Source organism: Dunckerocampus dactyliophorus, chromosome 17 (assembly GCF_027744805.1).
Source record: "Dunckerocampus dactyliophorus isolate RoL2022-P2 chromosome 17, RoL_Ddac_1.1, whole genome shotgun sequence".
Lineage (NCBI taxonomy): Eukaryota > Metazoa > Chordata > Actinopteri > Syngnathiformes > Syngnathidae > Dunckerocampus > Dunckerocampus dactyliophorus.
In genome coordinates, this window is record NC_072835.1 from 23,905,322 (window position 1) to 23,930,700 (window position 25,379).

Sequence of the window (25,379 nt, forward strand, 5' to 3'; positions counted from 1 at the left end):
TGTTTCTGTCTTTTTGGTTCTTTAGCATTGAGCAGTAGAACATACTGTAGGTACGTTTCAGGAAAATATCAGTTCCCGACTAGAAAAGGATGAAAAGCAGCTTTTTGCCAAATGATACATTTCAAGCATAACGTTCACTTTGACACAAATATGTTTTGCTTTTGCGACAGCTCAAATATCTAAACAACTATACCAACATAAACAACACTACAGAGGTGTTGTTTTTCATCAAAATATCACTTTATTTACAAATATAACACCAACTATTTACTATTTTCACATTTGGAACTGAACTATGTGTTAAAATTTCCCTACAATACGTAACCTTCCGCGCGCTTCCTGCCATGTGTGATTTTTCACATTATCCTTACTGAGCTCCTATCAAACGCACTTCTGCCACCTTGTGGCCGTTTTTATGGCTTTAAATTGCACTGAAGTGAAATGCATTAGTGGAGAGTTGCTCTCTTTGCCTCTCGTGCAAAAAAACGTAACAAACGTATAAATATGTTGTAGGGATCGGGCGTTCGGGTTTCTAAAGACATATAAATACGTCTTTGCTGTTGAATGAGTTCAAAGCGGCACAGCGCTATTTGAGCTATTTTTAGAACAGGCTGGCCGGCAACTCAGGTGGTTTATTTGTTTGGGACACGCTTAACAAGTTACATTCAGGATCATCACATGATTCTTCTACTTCCAGTGTCTGCTTTTGAGATTTTTAAACGTTAATACAGGTTGCTCATGAAGAGAGGTGCCTGGTGCTGATAAAGGGAATGACACAGATAAGTTTTATGCTGAACATGTGCACTCAGCACACCCGTCCAGACAAACCACACCCACTTTATGGGTTCATATCTACGGTACTGTTGTTTTACTGCCCGTCCAGTGTTAACCATCCAGGTCCAAAGATTGCTGCAGTGTACTCAAGCGCTCAGCAGGGAGGCCCACGGGGATCCCAGCTCTTCGGTTCTGAACCCGAAACCTTGACCGGCGGCTCCTCTCTCACCACCTCCTCCATCCTTTGTGTCTTTGGTCCAGCTGGGGGCCCCAGCAGGAAACCCAAGTTCTCTATTCAAGTGTGAAAGTGCAAAGTGAGTGCATTCAAGGATCTGCTTTTGTGATGGAAAGCTTTGCTGTGTAGTTGTGGGGGGCAATCTTCTAATGTCAAGAATGCATTTTGTTAGGATGAATGGATGAAAGAGGTGTTTTTCTCCTTTGTGGCCACTCTGCTGAATTGCATACTATGCTGTATAAATGTATATAGTCATCTCTCGTTTATCGCGCTTAATTGGCTCCAGACCCGACCACGATTAAGTGGAAGTAGGATTCAATATTAATAAATGGAAAATGTTCATAATTATGGCATAGAAAACCTGTTTACAATCTTCTAAATATGTGTTAACATCATTAGGACTTTCAAGACACGAAATAACACTCCTATAGTCACCTTTACATTTGTTTTACCCACTATAGTAGATATAATCAAAGAAAATAAGACATATTGGTCATAAATAAGATGACTCACAGGAGTTCCTTGTAGTTTTTTTCCGGATAGCGTACTTCCTTGCGGCTTTAAACTCGTATTAACCAATATACTGTAGTAGACATAATACGAGTAAATAAGCCATTTAAGACGTAAATAAAACTAAAACTGAAGCCACGTACCCCCTACTGCTGCACACAAACCATTTTTACATTTCATTAAATTGAAATATTAAACATGATTAACTGGTTAATAGTAAGTCATTCTGGTTCAAAACTGTGTATAGTGCATGGTCAAATGTCGATAAAAACATAAGATGTAGCTAAGTATTCATCCTACATATCTATTGTTTCAGCCTGATGTTAGGACCTGTTTCGTGTTGCAGTAATAAAACAGGCGGCACTGGTCAACTCGGCTTTAATGTAAATTCTGGTCAGTCAGTCAGCTACAGAAACATCACATTGCTAGCCATTAGCCGGTAGCATGCGTTAAGCGCATGGGTATCCTACGGTAGCCCTGTAGTGTCAATACTAATATTACGGTGTCCACAGGCAATATGCTACAGAACCCTTTGAATGGGTTGAACTTCAGTTTTGCCCACTTGCAATCGGTATGATGTAAATCTGCATTTCAATTAGATACCAAATTGAAAGGGAAACTTGGACAAACATGATAGCAGTATCCAAAGTACAAAAATACATACAAGCAGCGATACAACCTCATTTTCAGAGGAATCTCAGCTCTCTCATCCTGACACGCACACACATTGACACACGTTTTCACAGTGCGGGGGTTGGAACGCCAATATAAGTTAAACAATCAATATTAAACACTCTTAGTACACAACACAGTCGTCAAGCTGACTTAATCATATAACTCACACATGCCCTGTCTCCTTCCTTCTTTCTGCTTTGACGGTGCTATGAGGCATTCAGGTGCGCTCGTAATTGTGAGAGTTATACGCTAATTGTTTTTCAATTCGCGTACAACACTTTGGGAACTTAGGCACTACTAGATTCACAAATACAATGCTTCTTCTGCCTCGTATTTGTATTTTTAGGTCATTTAGTTAGATCTTTTAAATGAATGTGACTTCTCACTAAGGTTCCCATTTTTTTAGTTCCTTTAGTTAGAGATTATGGCTGCGGTGGCCTAGTGGTTGGCCGCACAGTGGTTGGACATCTCTGAGTGGAATTTGCATGTTCTCATGTGTTGGGTTTTCTGGGGACTCTGGTCTCCTCCCGCATTCCAGAAGCATGCATGTTAGCTTCATTGGAGCCTCTAAATGGTCCATAGGTATGAATGTGCACGTGAATGGTTGTTTGTCTATATGCGCCCTGCCACTGACCAGTAGTATTAACGTAAGGAAAAGGAACCTCAGCACCCGTTAGTGCAATAAATACATACCTGTCCACTCATGTACTAACGTTCTGCAATGCTCTTTATCCTCCAAGATGAAGAAACGGAGCTAAAGATGGTGTCAGCAGTGTCCTTCTTTGGCCGCCTATGTGGGCGACAGAAGAAGAAAGGTGAGACACTCAGCTTCCGTCTTCCCTTCTGGCGGAACATCTCATGCTATTCACCCACAGAGGAGGAGAGACGCCTGCGAGCCAACGACAGACATTTCAACCTGTCTTACCGCTACGCCGTGAGTACAGTAGATGGGAGAAATCCCAACTCAGCATGAACGTCACCTCTGGCTTCCTTCCGCGCCAGGACAACGCCATCAGGACATCCAAATACAACGTCTTCACCTTCCTGCCACTGAACCTTTTTGAGCAGTTCAGGAGGCTCGCCAACTGTTTCTTTCTCTTCCTCTTTACACTGCAGGTAAGACGAATGTTTCTTGTTGGATATTTGCTGAACTGATGACTGTTGACAGACGCACAACGAGCCAAATAACTAAATACAGTCAAACCTCTTGTTTCGTACGCCCTAGCTTTCGTAGGATTCGATTTAGGTTGATCATTTCTGTATAGAAATCATATTTTGCCTCGGTTTTGGTGCAATATCGCAAGTAACCAACTCATAACAATTCAATAAAAAATGCTTTTTTCTCTATAATATTTCCACTTGATGCTAATGCTAATGCTAATGCTAATGCAGGGAGCTGGCGTGATTTAACATGAGGTTGTGCACCAACAAATGTGCACATTAGTGCTCACTAAGGTCGTCAAGTCTTACGTTTATGCATTCCCACATAGTATCAGAATTTGGGAGCAAATATGAAGGGGCAAATTCAGTATACCGTAAATCACGGTGTATAAACCGCGCTTTTTTCCACCTCAAAGAAGCAAAAAATTGGGGTGCGGTTTATACACGATGACCGGTGTGTGACCAGACTCGGACTGAAAAATAATATCAGACAACTCTTCTACAACGCTTCAGCGGAAGATCACTCGTACTACAAGCCCGGTCACACCGCCTGAAATATGCTGTAGCGTTCCTGAAGCGGTGAAAAAAATTAATCACCGCTTGTTCACCACTGTTTAACAGAAGTTGGACCCCGTTAAGGCAACGCCGTATCCGCTCGGCTACCGCTGATGGTCCCTCCTACCACTCCAAAAGTTTTGAGCTGCACAAAATATTACGAGCGGCCAATTTTCCGCCACGGCAAAGTTCATCACTGCTCCAACAACACCCAGTCAAAGTTTGGATCCGCCAGGCCAGACTTTGGCTATAAATACCGGGAGACATTGACCAGAAGCGCATTTGGGAAGCCGTCTGTGGGTCAGACAGTTGCTTTGACTTTAGCGCCCTCTGCTGTACAGTTGCTGAAAATGCTCGTGTATGCTTGAATAAACGTTGGAGTTTATTCAAATTCACACTGAAGCAATGCAGCATTATGTAATTCCCTTGCAGATGAATTGATGGACTTTCTTCTTCTTCTTGAAATTGCTTAGTACCTTTACGCATGTTGATTTGAGATGAAAGAGTTGGCAAGCATTTATGAACTCAACTTTTTTTTCTCCGCCGAGCCTGAATGGGGGTGCGGTTTATACACCGTGATTTACGGTAGTAGTCTATCTGTGCCGTGTGGGAGAAGGTTAGCCTATGCACGGTGGTGCGTTCAAGGACCGTCAAACAAAGTGAAGCAAACAACGTATACGTGCAAAAACTCTGGGATTTGCAGCTGTATATTATTTTTTTAATAAAACAAAATAAAATTATACATAAAATTCAATGTAGTTATTTACAAATGTATTCTTTTAAGTGTTTTTTTTTTGTTTTTTTTTTAGCATTGCACCTGAAAGCTTCCCGTCCTTCGGCCCCCGCCCACAGACCAGTACTTGTGGGGGCGAAATCTATATAATTTGTTAGCAAAGCTACACGTGTTGGTTTGATCCTTTGATTTTACCGTACGAGGCCCTCGCTGGGAAAAGTTTGGACACCCCTGCTTTAATCAGTTCACACTTCAAACCTGCGTGTGTGTGTGTGTGTGTGTGTTTTGGCAGCTAATCCCACAAATCTCCTCGCTTGCCTGGTTCACCACCGCTGCCCTTCTCACCGTGGTGCTCTCCATAACAGCGGTCAAAGACGCCACGGACGACATAGTGGGCAAACATGGCAACCATTCATCAGTGTTGGAGGCAGCTCTTCTTACTGTTTACTGGCTTCTTCTTCTAACAGAACAGACACAGAAGCGATAAAGAAGTCAACAACCGTGAAGTGAGCGTCCTCATCAATGGCGAGTGAGTCAAATCAATACGTACGGTATATTTGTACATCTGGCACACGTGTAAACACAAACTGTTGTTTTAAATTCCCGCAGACTTCAGAGGGAAAAGTGGATGAATGTTCAAGTTGGAGATGTTGTTCAACTGGAAAATAACCAGTTTGTCACAGTAAGTAATACAACAATGTTACACTGCAATACAGTAGATGCTCGCTATTTGCTGTGGGGGGGCCGCACATAATGGACGCACCTTTAGAAAGCCCTGAAAATGCTTATTTTGAAAAACCAGGGGTGTCCAAACTTCTTCCATGGTGAAAAATAAAAGGGTGCGTTGTTATTTTGTAAAGCAACACACGCTAACAAGTTATGTGCTGCCCTTGCTGGTGTGCTCGAACCCTCGCCTTTCGCGGATTCGCTGATTTTTTTTAGTGCTTCTTTTTTTAATTACAGCATAGGGACGCTGTTACAGGCTGAGTCTGGCCCTTGAATATGTCAACTTTATGCTACGTTGGTCTATATGACCCCCCCTCTCGCCCAAAGCCAGCTGTGATAGGCTCCAGCATACCCTAGTGAGGACAAGCGGCATAGAAGATGGGTGGATGGCTGGAACTTTATGCTACAAAAATGACTTTATTTTTCCTCATAATATTATAACCTTATTGTTGTAAAATTATGATTTTTTCCTTAATATTTTTACTTCATTCTTGAAACATTGCTGCTGATTTTACAGCTGCTGTTGTTTTTTCTTCAGTTTTCTTGTTAAATTATATTTTTCAGATGTGCCGCAGGTCAATAAAATAACGAGAAATGGCCCCCTGGGCGGCACTTTGGGCACACCTGGTGGTTTTACACATTAAAAAGCAATTGCAGTTAAATGATGACATACTTACTAAACTGTTCCACAGCATCACGCCTTGTTACAGCGTCTTCCTGCTGGCAAACGTTGCCACTTCATGCTGTATATGCTGGAGTCATGGCTGCAGTACTCCTTTTCCCCTGCAGATAGCGCCGTCCAACCACTTTCTCTTGAAGTTCTCATGAGAAAAACAAATGATTTTCAATGGAAGGCATAAAAAGGGAAGGGTCGCCAAGGCGGGATCTAGCGTACTGCTAGAAAGTACACACCTTTCATCAAAGCTGAAGTCACCATGGATTTCATTTGGTGTTTGCTGGGTTTTCGGGATCATCTTTGCAGGCAGACCTTCTTTTGCTCTCCAGCAGAGAGCCTCTCAATCTGGTCTACGTTGAAACAGCAGAACTAGACGGGTGAGCATGTGCGGTTTTTGCTGCATTGTTTCCTGCCATGCTTCTCACGTGCTCGCCGTGTCCTCCAGTGAAACCAACCTGAAGGTCAAACAGGCTCTGACTGTCACTGGACAGCTGGGAGGCGCCACTGAAGTGCTGGCCAGCTTCCACGGTGAGCAGAAGACGTTATCTTTTTCCCCTCTAACACTCAGAAACATGCAGTGCGCCTGAACACCTCATCATCGCACGTTGCAGCGCTCGAGAGGAAGGAGACAGATACGGAGGTGTTCATCGTTCTGTGTGATTTCTGTGAAGACATGCACATGATGAAGACGATTTGAAGATTCCCTGTCAATCACAGGGGTGTCCCAGCCGTCCCAGCTGTCCCAGCGCGGGCCGCATTGTGAAAAATGAAAGGGTGCGACTTTGCTATGTTGAAAAGCAACACGTGTAATTCCAAAAGACCAAAACCAACAGAATCCATCCATCCATTTTCTCTGCGGCTTATCCTCATTATCCTCATTAGGGGCATGCTGGAGCCTATCCCAACTGACGTGGGGCGAGAGGCGGGGTACACCCTGGACTGGTCGCCAGCCAATCGCAGACCAAAAGAATCCAACTTTTTTCACAAACAATCTTTGTACATTTTCTTCTTGTAACATAATGACGTTATTCCCAGAATAGTTGGATTTTATTCCAATAATATTAGAACTTCTTCCCAGACTTCATTTTCCAAAAATTAAGACTTTATTTTGTGTATTTTATGTCTTTAATATTTCAACACTATGCCACTAAAATGACATTATTTTTCCTCATAATATTGAAACATTATTCTTGTAAAATTACAACTTTGTCTCATTAGAAAAAATAAATATTCTAATTTCTTAATATAATAATAATAAATAATTTCTTAGTATTTATTTGTGAATATTTAAATTTAATATTTCTTCATATTTTTTTTAAACATTCCAACTATTTTAACTTTCTTCTTGTCCATATTTTTACTTGTAATTCTGAATTTATTCCCATAATATTTTGACTTTATTCCCATAATATTATAACTTTTTCCCAAAATGACAACTTGATTTATGTTTTAACTCTATGCTACTAAAATGACATAATTTTTAGTCTCGGCTGTTTTTTGTTTTTTTTATTTCTGCGGTTGTTTTTTTTAAACTTTCCAACCATTTCAACCTTTGACTTTATTCCTATAATATTTTGACTTTATTTTCATAATATTATGTTTTCCCAAACCTAATTTTGCAGAAAATAACAACTTTATTTTGTTTTCTTTGTTTTTCACAATATTGAGATTTTGTTTCTTTAATATTTGAACTCCATGCTAATAAAATGAGGTTATTTTTCCTCTTAATATTACAAGTGTATTCTCATAAAATTTCAAATTTTTATGTTGTTAGAATGGGACTTTTTGGTGTTAATATTTTGACTTTATTCTCATAAAATTACAGGTGGTTTTTTTCATTTCTGTTGTTTTTTTCTTTTACTTTCTGACTATTTCAACTCTCTTCTTGTAAATATTTTTTTTGTTTTTTACGCAACCAAATTTTTCAAAAATGACGTCTTAATTTGTGTTTTTTTTCATAATATTGCAGCTTCTTTGATATTTCAACTGGATGCTACTAACATTTTCCTCATAGTATTACTACATTATTCTTGGAAAATGGTAACCTTTTCTCATTTCACTTTTTTCTTCATATTTTGACGTCTTTCTTGTGAAATCACTGCAGATTTTTCCATTTTTGCTGTTGTTTTTTTAGTTTTTTTTTTCAATGCTATTTTTCCGTGGGCCAACAAAAACGCAAATGTCCCCCGGGCCGCACTTGGGACACCACTGGTCTATACTGTCCCAACTGGAGAAGACCATGATCCATTCTTCACAGAAAGGCAGTCGGCTTTGCTTGAGCCGTATGATGACCGAGACATTGACGCGTTTGTCGAAAAGCGCGTCCTACGGAAACCTGGGCACATGAAAACGGTGGTTCCTCTGTCTACTGTATAAAAAGATGACTGTCTTATTCTACCGGTGTGTCTTCCAGGTGAAGTGAGATGTGAACCTCCAAACAACCGACTGGACAAATTTAAAGGGACCCTGAGAGTGGATGGACAAACGTACTCTTTGGACAACGACAAAGTGCTGCTGCGAGGATGCACTGTGAGGAACACAGAGTGGTGCTTTGGACTGGTCATCTTTGCAGGTAAACCACCGAGCATCAAACAGACGCCTTTGGTTTTCTTTTATGCTGGCAAGAAGTGGCTCACCAATGTGTCATATCTTCATGCCAGGTGTGTCCAAAGTGTGGCCGAAGGGCCATCAGCGATGCACGCATGTACTGTACTGTATATTTTTTTATTGGCATGCGACACCTTCTAAAAATGTCATTTTAACACCAAAAGAAATCAGCAAAAATGGAAAAATCAGCAGTCATTTTACAAGAATAGAGTAAGAATATTTTCTGAAGTAAAAATGTCTGATTTTGCACATTTCCTGATCAGTACATCAGGGGTGTCCCAAGTGCGGCCCAGGGGCCATTTTTATTAACACATTCTAAAAATGTCATTGAACAAGAACATAAAAAAACATATATCCAACAATAACAGCAAAAATGAGAACAAACAGCAACCGTTTTACAAGAATACAGTCAAAATATGAAGAGAAAAACATTGGTATCCAACAAAAAACTACGTAATTTCACGACAATAAAAATATCATTTTCATTAGTTTCATTAGTTCTTCATTAGTTCCTCAGTAACTAGTCTAAATTGATTTGCCTTACTCATTAGTTCCTTATTAGTTCTTCATTAGTTCCTCAGTAACTAGTCTAAATTGATTTGCCTTACTCATTAGTTCCTCATTAGTTCTTCATTAGTTCCTCAGTAACTAGTCTAAATTGATTTGCTTTACTCATGAGTTCTTCATGAGTTCTTCATTAGTTCCTCAGTAACTAGTCTAAATTGATTTGCTTTACTCATGAGTTCTTCATGAGTTCTTCATGAGTTCATCATTAGTTCCTCAGTAACTAGTCTAAATTGATTTGCTTTACTCATTAGTTTTTCATGAGTTCTTCATGAGTTCTTCATTAGTTCCTCAGTAACTAGTCTAAATTGATTTGCCTTACTCATTAGTTTCATCAGTTCTTCATTAGTTCCTCAGTAACTAGTCTAAATTGATTTGCCTTACTCATTAGTTTGATCAGTTCTTCATTAGTTCCTCGGTATCTAGTCTAAATTGATTTGCCTTACTCATTAGTTCCTCATCAGTTCTTCATTAGTTCCACAGTAACTAGTCTAAATTGATTTGCTTTACTCATGAGTTCTTCATGAGTTCTTCATGAGTTCTTCATGAGTTCTTCATGAGTTCCTCTGTAACTAATCTAAATTGATTTGCTTTACTCATGAGTTCTTCATGAGTTCTTCATGAGTTCTTCATGAGTTCTTCATTAGTTCCTCTGTAACTAATCTAAATTGATTTGCTTTACTCATGAGTTCTTCATGATTTCTTCATTAGTTCTTCATTAGTTCCTCTGTAACTAGTCTAAATTGATTTGCTTTACTCATTAGTTCTTCATGAGTTCTTCATGAGTTCTTCATGAGTTCTCAATAACGTCTGTATTTTTGTGAGCCTTATTGTAAAGTGTCCCAAGGATCCCTTGATCCATTCAACATGAGGTTGCACCTTTTGCAGGTCCTGACACCAAGCTGATGCAGAACAGCGGAAAAACGACGTTCAAGCGGACCGGCATTGATCACCTCATGAATGTTTTGGTGCTTGGTGTGAGTTTTTTAGGCACCGTCACACATGTAACACACAACTGTCATATTCATTTAGAATCATCTCGTTTCATTCCCAACCTTTCCCCACCAATCAGATCTTTGTCTCCCTGCTGGCCATGTGCTCCATCCTGGCCGTCGGTCATGCCATCTGGGATACGAAGGAGGGCTCAGCCTTCACTGTGTTCCTCCCCGGAGAACCTGGCGTTGATGCTCCTCTCTCATCGTTCCTCACCTTCTGGTCCTACGTCATCCTTCTCAATACGGTGGTGCCCATGTCTCTCTTTGTCAGGTAAGTTCTGGTGCAGAAAAATGATCAAAAGAGGATTTGTATTTTTCTCACCTGACTTTAACGCGTTTAGCGTGGAGGTCATCCGTCTTGGGAATAGCTTCTACATCGACTGGGACAGGAAGATGTATTACCCCAAGTGTGACACTCCTGCTCAGGCGAGGACCACCACTCTGAACGAGGAGCTGGGTCAGATCAAATACATCTTCAGTGACAAGACGGGCACCCTGACGCAGAACATCATGACATTCAATAAGTGCTCCATCAATGGCAGAAATTACGGTGAGCAGATGATTCCATGGTGGGAAAAAGTGTTTGCCCCCTCCTTGATTTGTCATTTCTTTGCACGTTGTGTCACACTTGGATGTTTCAGATCATCCAAAAAATAATAATAAGATTAGTCAATGACAACACAGCTGAACACAAAGTGCAGTTTTTCATGATCAAAGGGAGAAACCATAACTTGAGATGAAATGAGATCTGTCAGTGTGGAAAGTTATAAAGGCAGCCAACCACAGTGAGAGCCATTATCCACAAATAGCCAAAACACGGAACAGTGGTGAATTTTCCCTGGAGTGGCCAGCCAACCAGCGACGACTCATCCGAGAGGTCACAAAAGACCCTCAAACAACATCCTCGCTTGCCTCAGTTAAGGTCAGTGTTCATGACTCCACCATAAGAAAGTCACTGGGCAAAAACGGCCTGCATGGCAGAGTTCCAAGACCAAAAACAACATTAAGGCTCGTCTCAGTTTTGCCAAAAAACGTCTTGATGATCCCCAAGACCTTTGGGGAAAATACTCAAGACAAAAGTTGATGTTTTTGGAAGGTGTGTGTCCCATTGCATCTGGCGTAAACTTCAGAAACTTCAGAAAAAATCATAGCAGCAGTAAAATATGGTGGTGGTAGTGTGATGGTCTGGGGCTGTTTTGCTGCTTCAGGACCTGGAAGACTTGCTGTGATAAATGGAAGCATGAATGAGAATGCCGTCTGTTGGTGACCTCAAGCTGAAAGCAACTTGGGTTCTGCAGCAGGACAATGATCCAAAACACACCAGCAAGTCCACCTCTGATTGGCTGAAGACTTTGGAGTGGTCTAGTCCAAGTCCTGACCTGAATCCTATTGAGATGCTGTGGCATGACCTTAAAAAGGAAAAGCCTCCAATGTGAATGAAGCTGAATGACAACAATTCTGCTAAATTCCTCCCCAGCGCTGGAAGAGACTCATTGCAAGTTGTTGCTGCTAAGGGGGGGCAACCACTTATTACTTTTCCACACAGGGTCATGCAGGTTTGGATGTTTTTCCTCCCTTAATAATAAAACGTTGAATTTAAAAAGTGCATCAAGTGTTGAGTTGTGTTGCCATTGACTAATATTTACAGTTGTTGGATGTTCTGAAACAAACACTTCTTCACACCACTGTACATAAATATGATCAAATACGGGGGGGGTTGTCTTTTATTTCAGGGGAACTGTTAGACCTTTCAGGACAGAAGAAGGAAGAGGTGAGATAAAAATGTAAACAATCAAAAAGCATTTCAAAGGTGAGTTTCAAAGGTGAGTTTTCTGTCTGGGGAAAGGTCGATTTCTCGTGGAACCAGCTGGCCGATCCAAAGTTCACGTTTCATGACCAGAGTCTGGTGGAAACCATCAAGGAGGGCAACACGGAGGCTCAGGCCTTCTTCCGTTTACTGGCTCTGTGCCACACGGTGATGCCCGAGGAAAAGACAGAAGGTGAGCATCGTCTTGCGGATGTGATTTCAAACACGTGGCATGAGACGCCCCCTTTCCTCCCAGGGGAGCTCTTCTATCAGGCTCAGTCCCCTGATGAAGGTGCTCTGGTCACCGCCGCAAGAAACTTTGGATTCGTGTTCCGCTCACGCACCCCGGAGACCATCACGGTCATGGAGATGGGCACCTGGATCACCTACGACCTTTTGGCTGTGTTGGACTTCAATAATGAGCGCAAGAGGATGTCAGTCATAGGTGAGACTGCTGGTGCATTTCACACCTGGGCCTTCAGTGGGTACGCATTATAACACTGCATGGCAGTGCAGAACAGGCAATGATTACAGCCATCCATTGCAATATCATGGTTTGATTATCGCTCCCTCACCATATCACGGTTTTCAGAAGTTAATTCATTTATAACTGATTGCTGTTTGGTGGTAGACTATAGTCTATTATACATCAAAACATATGGAAACACCAGCGATATGTAGTCTTCTGGTCACTTGGCGGCAGTACATTGAGACATTAGCTTACGTGACGTTACCTTAACACCGCATGACGTCATGAAGTCAGCCATGGTGTGTCCCACGTGATACAGTGAAAAAATTATCCTTCCATCTCGTGTGGAAGTCGTACGTTTCTTACGTTTAGAAGAAGTAAATTCAAGGCTAACTTGTTAGCTCGCTGGCTTGCTAGCTCATTAGCTTGCTACCTTGCTAGCTAGCATCTCGAGTCCCTGCAGCATAAGGGTTGCCACTGTGTTGTAAACAATGAAGAAGGTGACTGTAGGCGTGTTATGTCACGTCTGCAGGGCTCTAATAATGTTAAACAACTTATTTACAAAGCCTTCAACAGATGTTCTACACTCTAACAATGAAAATATTCCATTTATTAACATTGAATCCTACAGTATATCGCGGTCGGGTCTGGACCCAATTAATTGTTATAAAGGAGGGACAACTGTACCATCATTACTAAAGCAACAAACACGGTTAGCCCTTTATCTTCAAATACATCATCTCAACCCAACTCCAAACCTCTACACTACAACATCATCTGCAGCAGTTCAGAATCAATATTCATCCAATAATTTATGTCTAATATGTCTTATTTTCTCCGCTTATGTCTACTGCATGGGGTAATACAAATGTAAATGTAACTATAGGGGTGTTATATCATGTCTTGAGGACTCTAATAATGATAAAAAGTGTATTTGATGATTGTAAACGAGTTTTCTATGCCATAAGTATGAAAATATTCCATTTATTAATACTGAATCCTACTTTGTGGAAATTCGTATTTGGAACCAATTAACCGCCATAAACAAGGGATTATTGCATATAAATATACTTGTTCATGTGATGATGCGTTCAAGCGCACCGGTCATTTTGGGTGTTAGGGAATAGGCTTGCAGACATCAATTAATCAGACGATGGAATAACGCTGACGTTACTGTGTGCCTGCTAGCTGGCCATGTGTGGTGAATCTGAAATCTGACTGGTTAGAGAAAACAGCCCCATTACTAATCGTGTTTGTGTAACATGGGCCAGCACTCCTGATTCTGAAGGCCCTGGGCAGGTTAGCCTGACATGGCAATAGACTGTTGGGAATAAAGTAACATATTTTTTGGAACAAACGCTAGAAGTGAAGTTGTAAATGTAGGTCAGTGCTTCTGATCGTGTTTAGGCCAGCAGAGAAGGCTTTGCTGGCCCTGACGGCACAGCGCTGTTTTTTTTGTTGTTTTTTTTTACAGGACATGAAAGATCTTAACTCATTCACAACTTGACTGCATTTTCCAGTTCGTACCCCTGAGGGGAGGCTGACTCTGTACTGCAAAGGAGCAGACGCCATCATCTATGAGAGGCTGCACTCCTCCTGCAGCAAACTGATGGGCGCCACCTCGGAACATCTCGACGTCAGTGTTGGATTTTTCCTAATAACATAAAGTGAAAATGTTGCAGTGATGGGCCTTTTGAACGCTAACCTTAGGAGTATGCAGGCGACGGGCTTCGCACTTTAGTCCTGGCTTACAAGGATTTGGACGAGCGCTACGTGAAGGAGTGGATGCGGCGCCACCACAAGGCCAGCATCACCGTTGACGGAAGAGATGAGAAACTTGATCGACTGTATGACGAGATTGAGAAAGACTTGTTGGTTAGTCCAGCTATCGATGGCGTTGTTTCATACTGAATTATGGAATTATGTCTTTTGAGGGCCAACTAAAGCAGAAGATGTCAATGTTTTTGACGTGTTTAGGCGAGAACACTACTGATTTTGGAGGTTGTCTGTGACAAGATGGTCACAATTTTTGATCCTCTAAATCAGGGGCGTCTGCGGGCCACACGGCCTCAGAGGGCCACCTGTTAATGTCAAATCATATTCATGTACAATCACCTTGTTGATCAAATCATATTATCACGCATTATTTGACCAACAAACACACATTGAGAGAAGGTGAGTGTACAACTGTTGTATGATTCTAGCGATAATGACTGTATTCATGATAAATCATCATTATTACACTCATTATTCATTCACAAATCATTTACAAATATCATTTTTCATAGGATTTGACAACAAAAAAAACCCTTTTCTGTCAAAATTGACCAAAAATACTTTTATCAAGAAGATTAAGTGTCTTTTAGATTTAATTTTTTTGATTGTTTTCTACTTAATATAATCTAAATATATAAAAATATATATATGTGTGTGTGTTTAACCTGCCCTGTTTCACACTGCCCGCACTGGGAGGCGAGAGCGCTGACCACACGGCCAAAAGCCCGGACTGTCGACCGCGTGTTCACGAACGTACACTGGCACAGCCTCACAGGCTGGCATCCGTTACACGTACAAATATTTTTACAATCATATTAAATATAATAAATAATAAAAATAACTCTATTAAAAGAGTTGAAACATAAAATTAAATTAAATCATCTTAAAATGATCAATAACAAAACCCTATAACAGCAGCGCTCACACTTTTTCAGCCTGCGTGCTATTTTTAAACTGATCTACCGCCTACTATAAATATAGAAAATACATATTTACTGTCTTTACAAATATGAGCATGCATTGCACGGTGCATGTATATCGGGGTGCACGCGTGCAACTCATCTGTTACTATAAAACATGTACTGTAACACATCCTGTGTATCATAACTAAATAGCAATGATTGCTATTTCACACTCACACTTTCAAAGTTTAACTTAGTTTCTATCATTGACAAATAACTCACAATTCAATTCAATAAAGATAATTACACACTTCAGGATTACGTCCACTCAGCATTTGCCCGATACACAAGAAAGGAAAACGATGATGCAAACGGCAACGCAGCCCAAGTCAAGGCAACACACTAAAAAGCTTTCAGCAACGGCCACAATTTCCAATTCACCATGAAATAATCGTTTAAGAAAGGGACGAGTAGGAAAACAGTGGAGTTCATGACGCCGAGCACAGCCCTCAAACAATTCACTTTGTTTCTACTTAGCTAGCAGCTTCGATTGAGACACAGGCATCGCACCGCTCAGTTAGTACAGCCATCATCAGAAGATGAAAGCTGCGTCCATTTCCGCGGGGGAGGAAGAGCGAATCAGGAGGGGAGCTTAATGTCAGCTGACTGGTGTCAGACTACCTTTGTACCCATTTAAGATGGATTTTTACACATTATGGAACAATTACAGGCATTTACAAAAGGCACTCAGAATATCACGCCTTGTCAAACATCTTCCTGCTGGAAAGTGTTGAGTGAATTGCCCTGTGGATAGCGCCATCAAACCACTTTCTATTGAATTTACCAGAACTACTACAAATTATTTACTATTTAAAGCAGAGCAAAGAAATGGGCGAATAGGGGGGGTCTACTCTATCTTACACCAGATGGCCAAGGTCATTGGCAGCAAAGGTTATACGATATGACTTCATGGTTTTTGTCTCTGCTCTACCAGGTACAATTCAGGACATTTTTAGAACTAGTTGGGTTTCTAAGGCTTTCCCATGTATTCATGTTCACCACTTAATGATACAATGCTAATTAATGCTATTATGACATGTGCTTTAGCTTCTGGGAGCAACGGCTGTAGAAGACAAGTTGCAGGATGGTGTCCCACAGACCATAGAGCAGCTGGCTAAGGCTGACATCAAAATGTGGGTGTTGACTGGTGATAAACAAGGTTAGTATATTATTGTGCAGTGTTCCCTCGCTCTATCGCAGTTCACCTTTCGCGGATTCACTGTTTAGCAGATTTGTTTTAGTGCCTGGCCCTTTAAGAAGAATTGCATTGTGTTAAGTTGAGTGTCTATCTCGTCCCTCTCTTCTCTGTCTGCACCAGCCATTGCTTTCTGCGTCCTTGTCAATCAATCTCCTACGCGCCGTCCTGCCATGTCTTCTGTATCATCGCTAGCTTGCTAGCTTGTAAATGAATCTTCAGTTCATGTGCAGCAATATGTTTCAACAAGGATACGAAAACGCTACAGTACAGCGGAACGGTGCCAGGACCAAAAGGCCACGTGAGTGAAATACGCGTGAGACAGGCAATAACATTTCCTCACATTTCTCTCTTGTTTAAACACTCTAAAAAAGTTCAAACCTTCATTTCAACACAAGAAATGATGAAGTCACTCAAGCATATTTCACTTCTGTGACTGTGCCTTTTTGTCCTGGCGCCGTTCCACTGTACTGGTACGTTTTGGTATCCTTTTTAAAACATAGTGCTGCAGAGCAAGCTAGTGATGACACAGGAGACATGAGAGGACGGCACAAAGAAGACTGATTGACAATGGTCTACAGCCAATCAGGATGCAGAAAACAATGGGCGGTGCAGACAGACGACAGAGGGAAGAGATACACACTCAACTTCCCACAAGCCAGTTGTTCTTAAAGGGCCAGGCTCGGCCTGCAACAGCGTTCATATGCTGTAATTTTAAAAAACGGAAGCACAAAACAACCCTGCAAAACAGCGAAGCCGCGAGGGAACACTATTGGTTTGTGATTGCTGACGATATTAAATCAATGTTCTTATTTTTTCTGAAACGCTTGGCATGTATTTTCATGTGTACGTTTCAACTGATGATACTGTGGAGATGAGCTCCAAATGAGACTGAAGTCGAGGATGAGTGGAATCAGCGGTTTCCTCTCCACTTAACAAGGAAGCAACACCTTAGCAGCGCCTCAGTCGCTACAACAACACACATGGCCTGGAGCTAGAAGAGAAGCCCACATGAGCAGGCTTAGGCCAGTCCATAGTCACTCCTCTAACATCTACAACAAAGTTCTTAGCCCCAGGGTGACAAGATGCCGGTCATGGGGGGGCTGTGGCAGGGCCGTCGCAGTGAATGAAAACAAACATGTCCGACGGCAGTTCCTTGAGCACAGCCGGTGTGTTCATGTCACATGTGCCAGGAGTCGAGGATGAGTGGAATCAACAGCTTAACAAGCAACAACAACATCTTAGCAACGGCTCCATCGCTAGAACAACCACACTTAAACCAGAACCATGTAACCATGTGAAGCCCTTCCAAGGCACTGGCCCCTCGTGAACGTCTTTACTATATTGTGGGTCACCGCACAAGATTCATTTTCACCAATGCTGGTTTCCCACCAGAGACAGCTGAGAACATTGGCTATTCCTGCAACATGCTGCGAGAAGAGATGAAGGACGTGTTTGTTGTGTCTGCAAGTACAGCAGAAGGAGTCAAAGAAGAGCTACGGTATATTCATTACACACGTCATTTGTAGTCTTAATTAAGCCGAACAGGCAATTAGCATGACTGAATACTCTTCATGTCATGTTTTTAGGAGTGCAAGAAAGATCATGTGTCCCACAGCAGCAGAGGAACCAACAGTGACCAAAGCTCGAGCAGGCCTCTTTTGGCTTCAGAAGACAGACACCGTGCATGACGACCAAGTGGAGGGAGAATATGCTCTTGTCATGAATGGACACAGTCTGGTGAGATCACTTGCTGATTCTGCTGTTTCTCTCTCTTGGTCTCAGCGCTTTGTTTCCTGGCTTCCGTTTGATCCCCAGGCCTTTGCCTTGGAGAAAGACTTGGAGTTGGAACTGCTGAGGACGGCATGCATGTGCCAAACAGTGATTTGCTGCAGGGTCACTCCGCTACAGAAAGCCCGAGTTGTTGAACTGGTGAAGAAATACAAGCAGGCAGTCACATTGGCCATCGGGGACGGGGCCAACGACGTCAGCATGATCAAGGGTAAACTCCTTCCACATTCGCAAGAACATCTTAGAATTCAGCCATTCTCACATCTGCTTGTCCGTCAGCTGCACATATTGGCGTTGGTATCAGCGGTCAGGAGGGCATGCAGGCTGTTCTGTCCAGCGATTACTCCTTTGCCCAGTTCCGCTACCTGCAGCGCCTCCTGCTGGTGCACGGGCGCTGGTCCTACCTGCGCATGTGCAAGTTTCTACAGTATTTCTTTTACAAGAACTTTACCTTCACCTTTGTGCACGTCTGGTATGCCTTCTTCTGCGGGTTCTCGGCACAGGTAAGAGATGTTTAAGAGTAACCAAAACATTTGACTCTGCAAATAATGCATGGGAAAGCGTGCAAAACGCCCACACGTTATATCACCGTGTAGGTCGAAGCGTGTTATTTGTCGTTTGGAACATTCTGTGTCACTGTGGCAATGGAATTCATCCACAATGTTAAAAACAGGCCACTTGAAGAGGAACCCACTTTTATCAGCCCACGCCGTGTGAAGAACCCCCACACATTGTATTGCTGTAAAGGTCTCCATGGGGCGAAGCACTCCATTTATAGTTTGTAGCATTCTGTGCAGCTGTGCCAGTGTCATCGACTAACAACGCTGAAAACGGCCACTTAATTAGGAACCCACACTTCAGGCCATAATGTGCATAATGCATGCTAGCAAACTGCAAGGATGCAGCAGCAGGCCAGAGGTAAGCGCCAGGCAGGCCCATACGACGTCTGGACCTCAGCAATGTCCATAAATGCACTTCTTTCTTCCTTTTGAAATCTGCTGCCATATTCATTGTTTTCTCTTGTGATTGATAGACGGTGTATGACCAGTGGTTTGTCAGCATGTACAACGTACTCTACACACTTCTCCCAGTCGTTGGCATGAGTCTCTTTGACCAGGTCTGCAATACACCCAACGCAGCCTTTACTAAGTATAGCTAGACTTGATGGAAGAAATGCAAAATAAAAAGATACATATCTTATCATATCTTATACGTATCCAAGAGTAAATATGAGCTCACAAACTGCAATGAATTTCCTCAAGACAACTTGTGGTAATGACAATGATCACGCATGGTCCTGATGACAGTTGGTGAGCTAAGTTGCTCCCTACCTTGACAGGTTTCTATCCCCAATGTGTGATATGGACTTGGGCTTCCTCTGCGTTGGTTATATTTTCCCTCTTGTCATCCAGTGGTGCTGTTTCCGCAGGACGTGAATGACCGCTGGAGTTTCCAGCATCCTCAGCTTTACTCGTCGGGGCCTCTGAGCGTTTACTTCAACAAGAAGTCCTTCGTCCGCTGCGTGATGCACAGCTGCTACAGCTCCCTCGTCGTCTTCTTTATCCCGTGGGCGGCCATGCACGACACAGTGCGAGATGACGGCAAAGACGTTGCGGATTATCAGTCCTTTGCGCTACTGGTGCAGACGTGTCTCCTTATTGTGGTCAACATGCAGGTGAGGGAGTATGTACCAGCTTGAAGACCCCAAGCACATACCATGAAGTTTGACCTTGTTCACGATCCTTGAGGTAGCTCTCCATCACAGCGTGGGATATAAAAAGTTTGTCTTTGTTAATTTTGTTTATTATTCATTACTCTTTCATTCATTTATCATCAATAATATTTATCGTCACAAAGTTGGCATGAAGTTAATTTGGCACTCTGTAAGTAACAAAAGGATTTAATAACAAAAAGGTGTCCCCCAGGGAGGAAAAAGACAGTCACAACAGTCCGAAAGCCAAAAAGCCAGACTGGTCACTGGAACAAAAAGGAAACTAAGGATGACCAACCGACACACTAGTGTGGCCAAACAGAGGACGCTGCTAACATTAGGATGAGACAGAACAGTCCAACCATCAAAGAGCTGCTGGAGTAGCCAAGCAGGACAGGCGCTGTACTCACTCAGCAGGACAAATGGCAGTAGATGGAAGCACGAGCAATAGCAGGAGACAGGAGTGGCGCAGGTTGCAGCGAGATGCAGAGGAACAGGCTGGCTGAAGAAGGTGATGAGGATAATTGGCAGCAGGTGTGTGAATGCCGCCGCCCCCGCCTCTACCGTGACAAGGCAGCCAGGCGGCAGCAGAGACAACACAGATCATGACGATCTGTAATAGTAGATCTTCCTGATCATTCTACGATAGACAACGGCAATGAATAAGTTCTCAACTGGTTTGGCCACGGGTCCCGCCACCACCCCTCAGTGAGACGCAGTGACCCAAACTGTGCAAAATTGTCAACCTATGCTTCAGCTTTCAACGTATGTTTGTAATATTTTGTATTTCAAGGGACTGTTTGCAACACAGCATGAGCTGCAGATATCTGCAGCTGTGTGTTGGACGTGGACACGTTAAGTCCCCGCTCGATGTCCTTCCCCTCCCACTCGAGCGTGACAAAGTTGCCCATAAACATGGCAAAAGCATGGCTGCATCTGTCAGGACCTTATTATTTTTTTTCCCAGGCAAAGACGCGTGAACCACCAGTTGAGAACCACCGCTGTAATAAATGTGATGTACTTGACATTTACGAATCCAAATGTTCCAGCTTTGTCTAGACACTTACTACTGGACAGCTGTGAACCAGCTCTTTATGTGGGGCAGCCTGGCAATCTACTTCGCCACCACGTTCACCATGCACAGCAACGACATGTTCTTCATCTTTGCCTCCGTATTTCCCTTCGTCGGTGAGTGCCGGCTGCTTATTACGGGAGGACTGTGCAGGAGTAAGTGTTGTTACCAACCGTGTTTGCGACCGCAGGTACAGCTCGGAGCTCCCTCAACCAGCCTAACGTATGGCTGACTATATTCTTGACATGCCTCCTTTGTGGTTTGCCGGTGATGGCCTGCCGTTTCATGATCCTTCAGCTTAGACCCACCATCATCGACAAGGTACCGCAATCATGCCGTGCCTCTTAATAACGGTGCTGTTTTAAGAAAGAGGCGGATTTGTCCCAATGCCGAGCCTACCATTAGATATGTTGTAAGTCAGGCATTTGAGTACAGCGCAGACCTCCACCAAGGCCAAATTCTCAGCAAAGATGAAAGAAGAACAACGATTGTTGCTTGTGTTTATGTTTGTTTGTCCATCCGTTAGATCACTTCTGGGTTCACGGAGTAACGCTGTATTACCTGCAGGTGAGACATAAGGTACGTACGGAGACGTTGCCTGCTCCCGAGCCTCGCCGTCCACCAGCAAGGCGCACCAGCACTCGGCGGTCCAGCTACGCCTTCTCTCACACTCAGGGCTACGGTGATCTGGTCACGTCCCGGAGATTCCTGCTGAAACGCCCCTTAAAAAGTCGGCCCGCCCTGTTCGATAAGATGGGTTCTCCTCTGGCGCAGAACCAGCCAACCATGACAGAGGAGTTCAGGCTTCAGTTTGCTGGAAATCCATTATAAGACATGACGACACCCCTCCTTATCCGCTCCCATAAAGTCACCAAAAATAGAAACCAACAAGTCAACCAATCATGAAACATACTTGAATAAATGATTATAGCATTCCCTGTTTCATTCTGAGTTCAGCTGAAACAGAGTTTTTCAGCTTTGAGTTCTTCACAAATTGCATCCTCTCGTTTTTCTTCCTGTTCTTCTCCTCCCACTCCACAGTTGTCATCCACTTTATGTCCAAACATCCAAGCTCAGTGTTAACATCCACGTTCCAAACATATATTTGGAATACATTTACATTCATTGTCCTGCAGCCCTCCAAAGGAATGGACCAAGAGAATGGTCTTCATTTTCCCAGGCCATGTTCCTGGCACTCCCCCACACAGAAGCATGCTGTTTTTCATTAACTCCTTCAATCCCAGCCATTTTTCAACAGACAAACCCTCATTTTAGACCATTTTGGCTGATTTTTCAATGCACACAGAATATTGTGTTGTATGGCTCCAAACATCTAAACATGGAACCTACCAGAACAAAGATTACGCTTCTGTCTTTCATTTGTTTCTACCTTTTTAGTAATCAGCCGTAGAACATACAGTAGGTGCGTTTCAGGACAATATCAGTTCCTGACTAAAAAACAGGGAAAAGCTACATTTCAAGCATAACGTTCACTTTGACAAAAATATGTTCTGTTTTTGTGACAGCTCAAATACAACAAACAACATAAACAACACAACAAAGCAGTTGTTTTACATCAAAATGACAATTTATTTACAAATATAACAGCATGACCTATTTACTATGTTCACATTTGGAACTGCACTATATGTGTGCAAGTGTGCGTGCGCATGCCTTACAATTTCCCTCCAATGCGTAACCTTCTCCATGCTACACTCCTCCTCGCTCGCTCCTTCTTGTCATGTGTGAATTTTCCGTTCACATGATCTCTGCCGAGCTGAAATCGGATTCTATCTACACTCGGTCCCCAACTTACGAACATCCAACTTGCGAACATTCGCGGATACAAACACAAGCTGACTGGTCTATATTTTCATGTATTTTGCCTTTTGGAACTCCATATTTATACTGGTACATGCTTGACCAGCAGAGGGCACTGTGACACTGTTAATGGGACCAACAGAGAAAGACCAGGAAGAGGAAAGAGGAAGGCTAAGAGTTTTATGATACAACCCGGACAGAGCGTGTATTTAAAGTTTATGAAGAGTTAATAGGCCTGCTTAATTCTACACCACCCACAGAACACTACCTCTTTTAGAAGAGTCTAACCACCACCACCATTTGTCCTTTTTTTCAATATCTCCTCCTCCTCCTCCACGACGACGTATGCTCGACCACTCCTCTTCAAAGGTAAATAACATTTATCATTACGTATTATTATATCACTTTTATTATTGTTTTTTTCATTAATTATCCTGGTTTAATATTACTACTGCATCCAAACTCATATTTACATACATACACATATACTGTATATGTATACACGTACATGTAGTACCTATATCATTGGTCATATTACCTTTTCCCTACTTAAGAACAATTCGACTTAAGAACGGTCATCTGGAACCAATTGTGTTTGTAAGTTGGGGACTATACTGGGTAATATGAATGTAGAGGTTAGTCACCTCATGTCTTGAGGTCTCTAATAATGGTAAAAAAAAATCATATTCTGTGCTCTAACTACAAAAATATTTTTTATATTAGTATTGAATCCCACTTGGCAGAAATTCAATGATGGCGGTCGGGTGTGGAACCAGTTAACCGCGATACAAAAGGGATGACATATAAACTAATGCACACAGGCACGTCTTCAACTTTGTTTTTAAGCCACTTCTACTTTCTCCACAAGTGCATTTAGGAAATATGGGGAAAATGGAGCCTAAATTGACATTTTGACTGAAACAACAAAAAAGTAGTGTATTTTAATACGGTCGTTTGGACTTCAGTTGTTTCAAACGTGTTGCATTTGCAAAGAAATACTGTGTTATAATGGCTGTTTAAAAAAACTCAACTTTCCAAAACATAATAGGGCAGGTGATGTGCTCTACTTCCATAATCAGGGTCTTTTGGTTTCTGTAAGAAAGAATATTCATTCATTTTTAGGACAAGCACAAGTTTGGTTCAAACTTCCCTTTTTTAGAAGACACAAACGATCGCTGTTCTGTCATATTCTGTGCTATCTATAGCTTCCTCTGTCTGTACCACAGATTGGGTCTACGAGAATGAGATGAGACGAGATTTTAACATTGCTTTTAAGAAAAGCACAATGACAAATAACAATATATTGCTATCTAAGTTTTACCACGTTACCTTGCATTGTTCCTCTCGAGGCTACACTATTCTGCACTCTGTGTGTGTACGCTAGCGGCCCCGCCTCCACCCACCGAGACAAAGAGACGGTATGACTGACAAAAGGGCTCACTTCGTTCATGCCGTTGTTCTATGGAACGGCCCAAGGTGCTTAAACCAATACACAGAGTGAACTCTCTTCTTGCCTGTTTGGAGGCGGGAGACGAGGAAAAAAGACACGGCGATATATGGAGGCGGGCAAAATGATCCAGCTCATTTTCATTTATGGTGTGATTCATTTATTTACGATCGTCCCGGGCCCAGTGCCCATGAGACGTTTTTTCTTCTGAACGACAAATCTTGTCACGTTTTAAAGTTGCGAGTCTTGTGACACCCATAGTGTGTACTGTATCTACATTTTTCAACATACTGTAAATATTTCCAATTCAATGTGGTGATCTTATGAATTTTGAGTTAAAAACTATTGGATTTATTTATTTTGAAAATCAAGAGAGTTTGGGGAAATGAATTAAGGACTTCTGGATGATATGATACAGTATGTTATATTACACACATATTATACAGTATTATATTACACTAGTGTGATTTATCATTTGTACCAGACTCCACGTGCTACAAAGTTGCAGTTCATACCACTCATGGATTTATTTTTAGATTTGTGTAATTTCATATGTTGCACATGATTATTTATGACAGTATTTAAAATATATTTAAATAAATGATTTGTACCGAACTTGTAAATTAGTTGCAGTTTTGCCAAATGGCCACCAGGGGGACTTCACTATCAGCACCAACAGATGGAGAAGAGAAGCGCAGCGGTCACCAGCCTTTTTGAGCCCAAGATCTCTGGTCTTGGCTGTGATCAGTTGATACAGTTGATACTTTATGTTTTGGTGTCCTTTGCGCTCCGATGGGAGGGGGCCTAGGATTTACAAGAAGGCCTATTCCACGCATGCAAAGACTTGATGCGTGATAACTGAGACCGATACCACTTTTTGGCATTTTGAAGACACCGATGCCCATACTTTGTTGACATCAATAGTTTAATTACTAATTACTTAAGATACCGATACGTCCTCTACAAAAGTCATCATAATAATGGTATTCATATCTTCAGCCCTAATAATAAATGTTAAAATTCGGATATCAATCAAATATCGGGTATTTGTGATCATTTAAAAAAACAAAAGAGCCTGCATGTAGTAAGTTACCCTGAAAGATGAAGAATATTACAC

At 42.1% G+C, this 25,379-nt stretch overlaps 1 protein-coding gene across 1 annotated transcript; it reads left to right on the forward strand.

Moving 5' to 3' along the window:
* Positions 1-703: 703 nt before the first annotated feature.
* LOC129170529 (phospholipid-transporting ATPase ID-like) lies at positions 704-21,871 on the forward strand. The gene is made up of 28 exons (XM_054758266.1): positions 704-1,088; positions 2,935-3,009; positions 3,070-3,128; positions 3,197-3,310; positions 4,936-5,034; positions 5,111-5,172; positions 5,253-5,325; positions 6,352-6,422; positions 6,491-6,573; positions 8,459-8,617; positions 10,105-10,193; positions 10,289-10,482; positions 10,553-10,761; positions 11,945-11,982; positions 12,058-12,211; positions 12,275-12,463; positions 14,008-14,123; positions 14,198-14,362; positions 16,273-16,384; positions 17,816-17,921; positions 18,010-18,160; positions 18,239-18,422; positions 18,491-18,714; positions 19,245-19,328; positions 19,641-19,886; positions 20,972-21,110; positions 21,185-21,315; positions 21,562-21,871. The coding sequence occupies exons 2-28, from the start codon at positions 2,955-2,957 to the stop codon at positions 21,823-21,825; spliced, it is 3,570 nt and encodes a 1,189-aa protein (XP_054614241.1). The 5' UTR covers positions 704-1,088; positions 2,935-2,954; the 3' UTR covers positions 21,826-21,871.
* Positions 21,872-25,379: the final 3,508 nt, after the last annotated feature.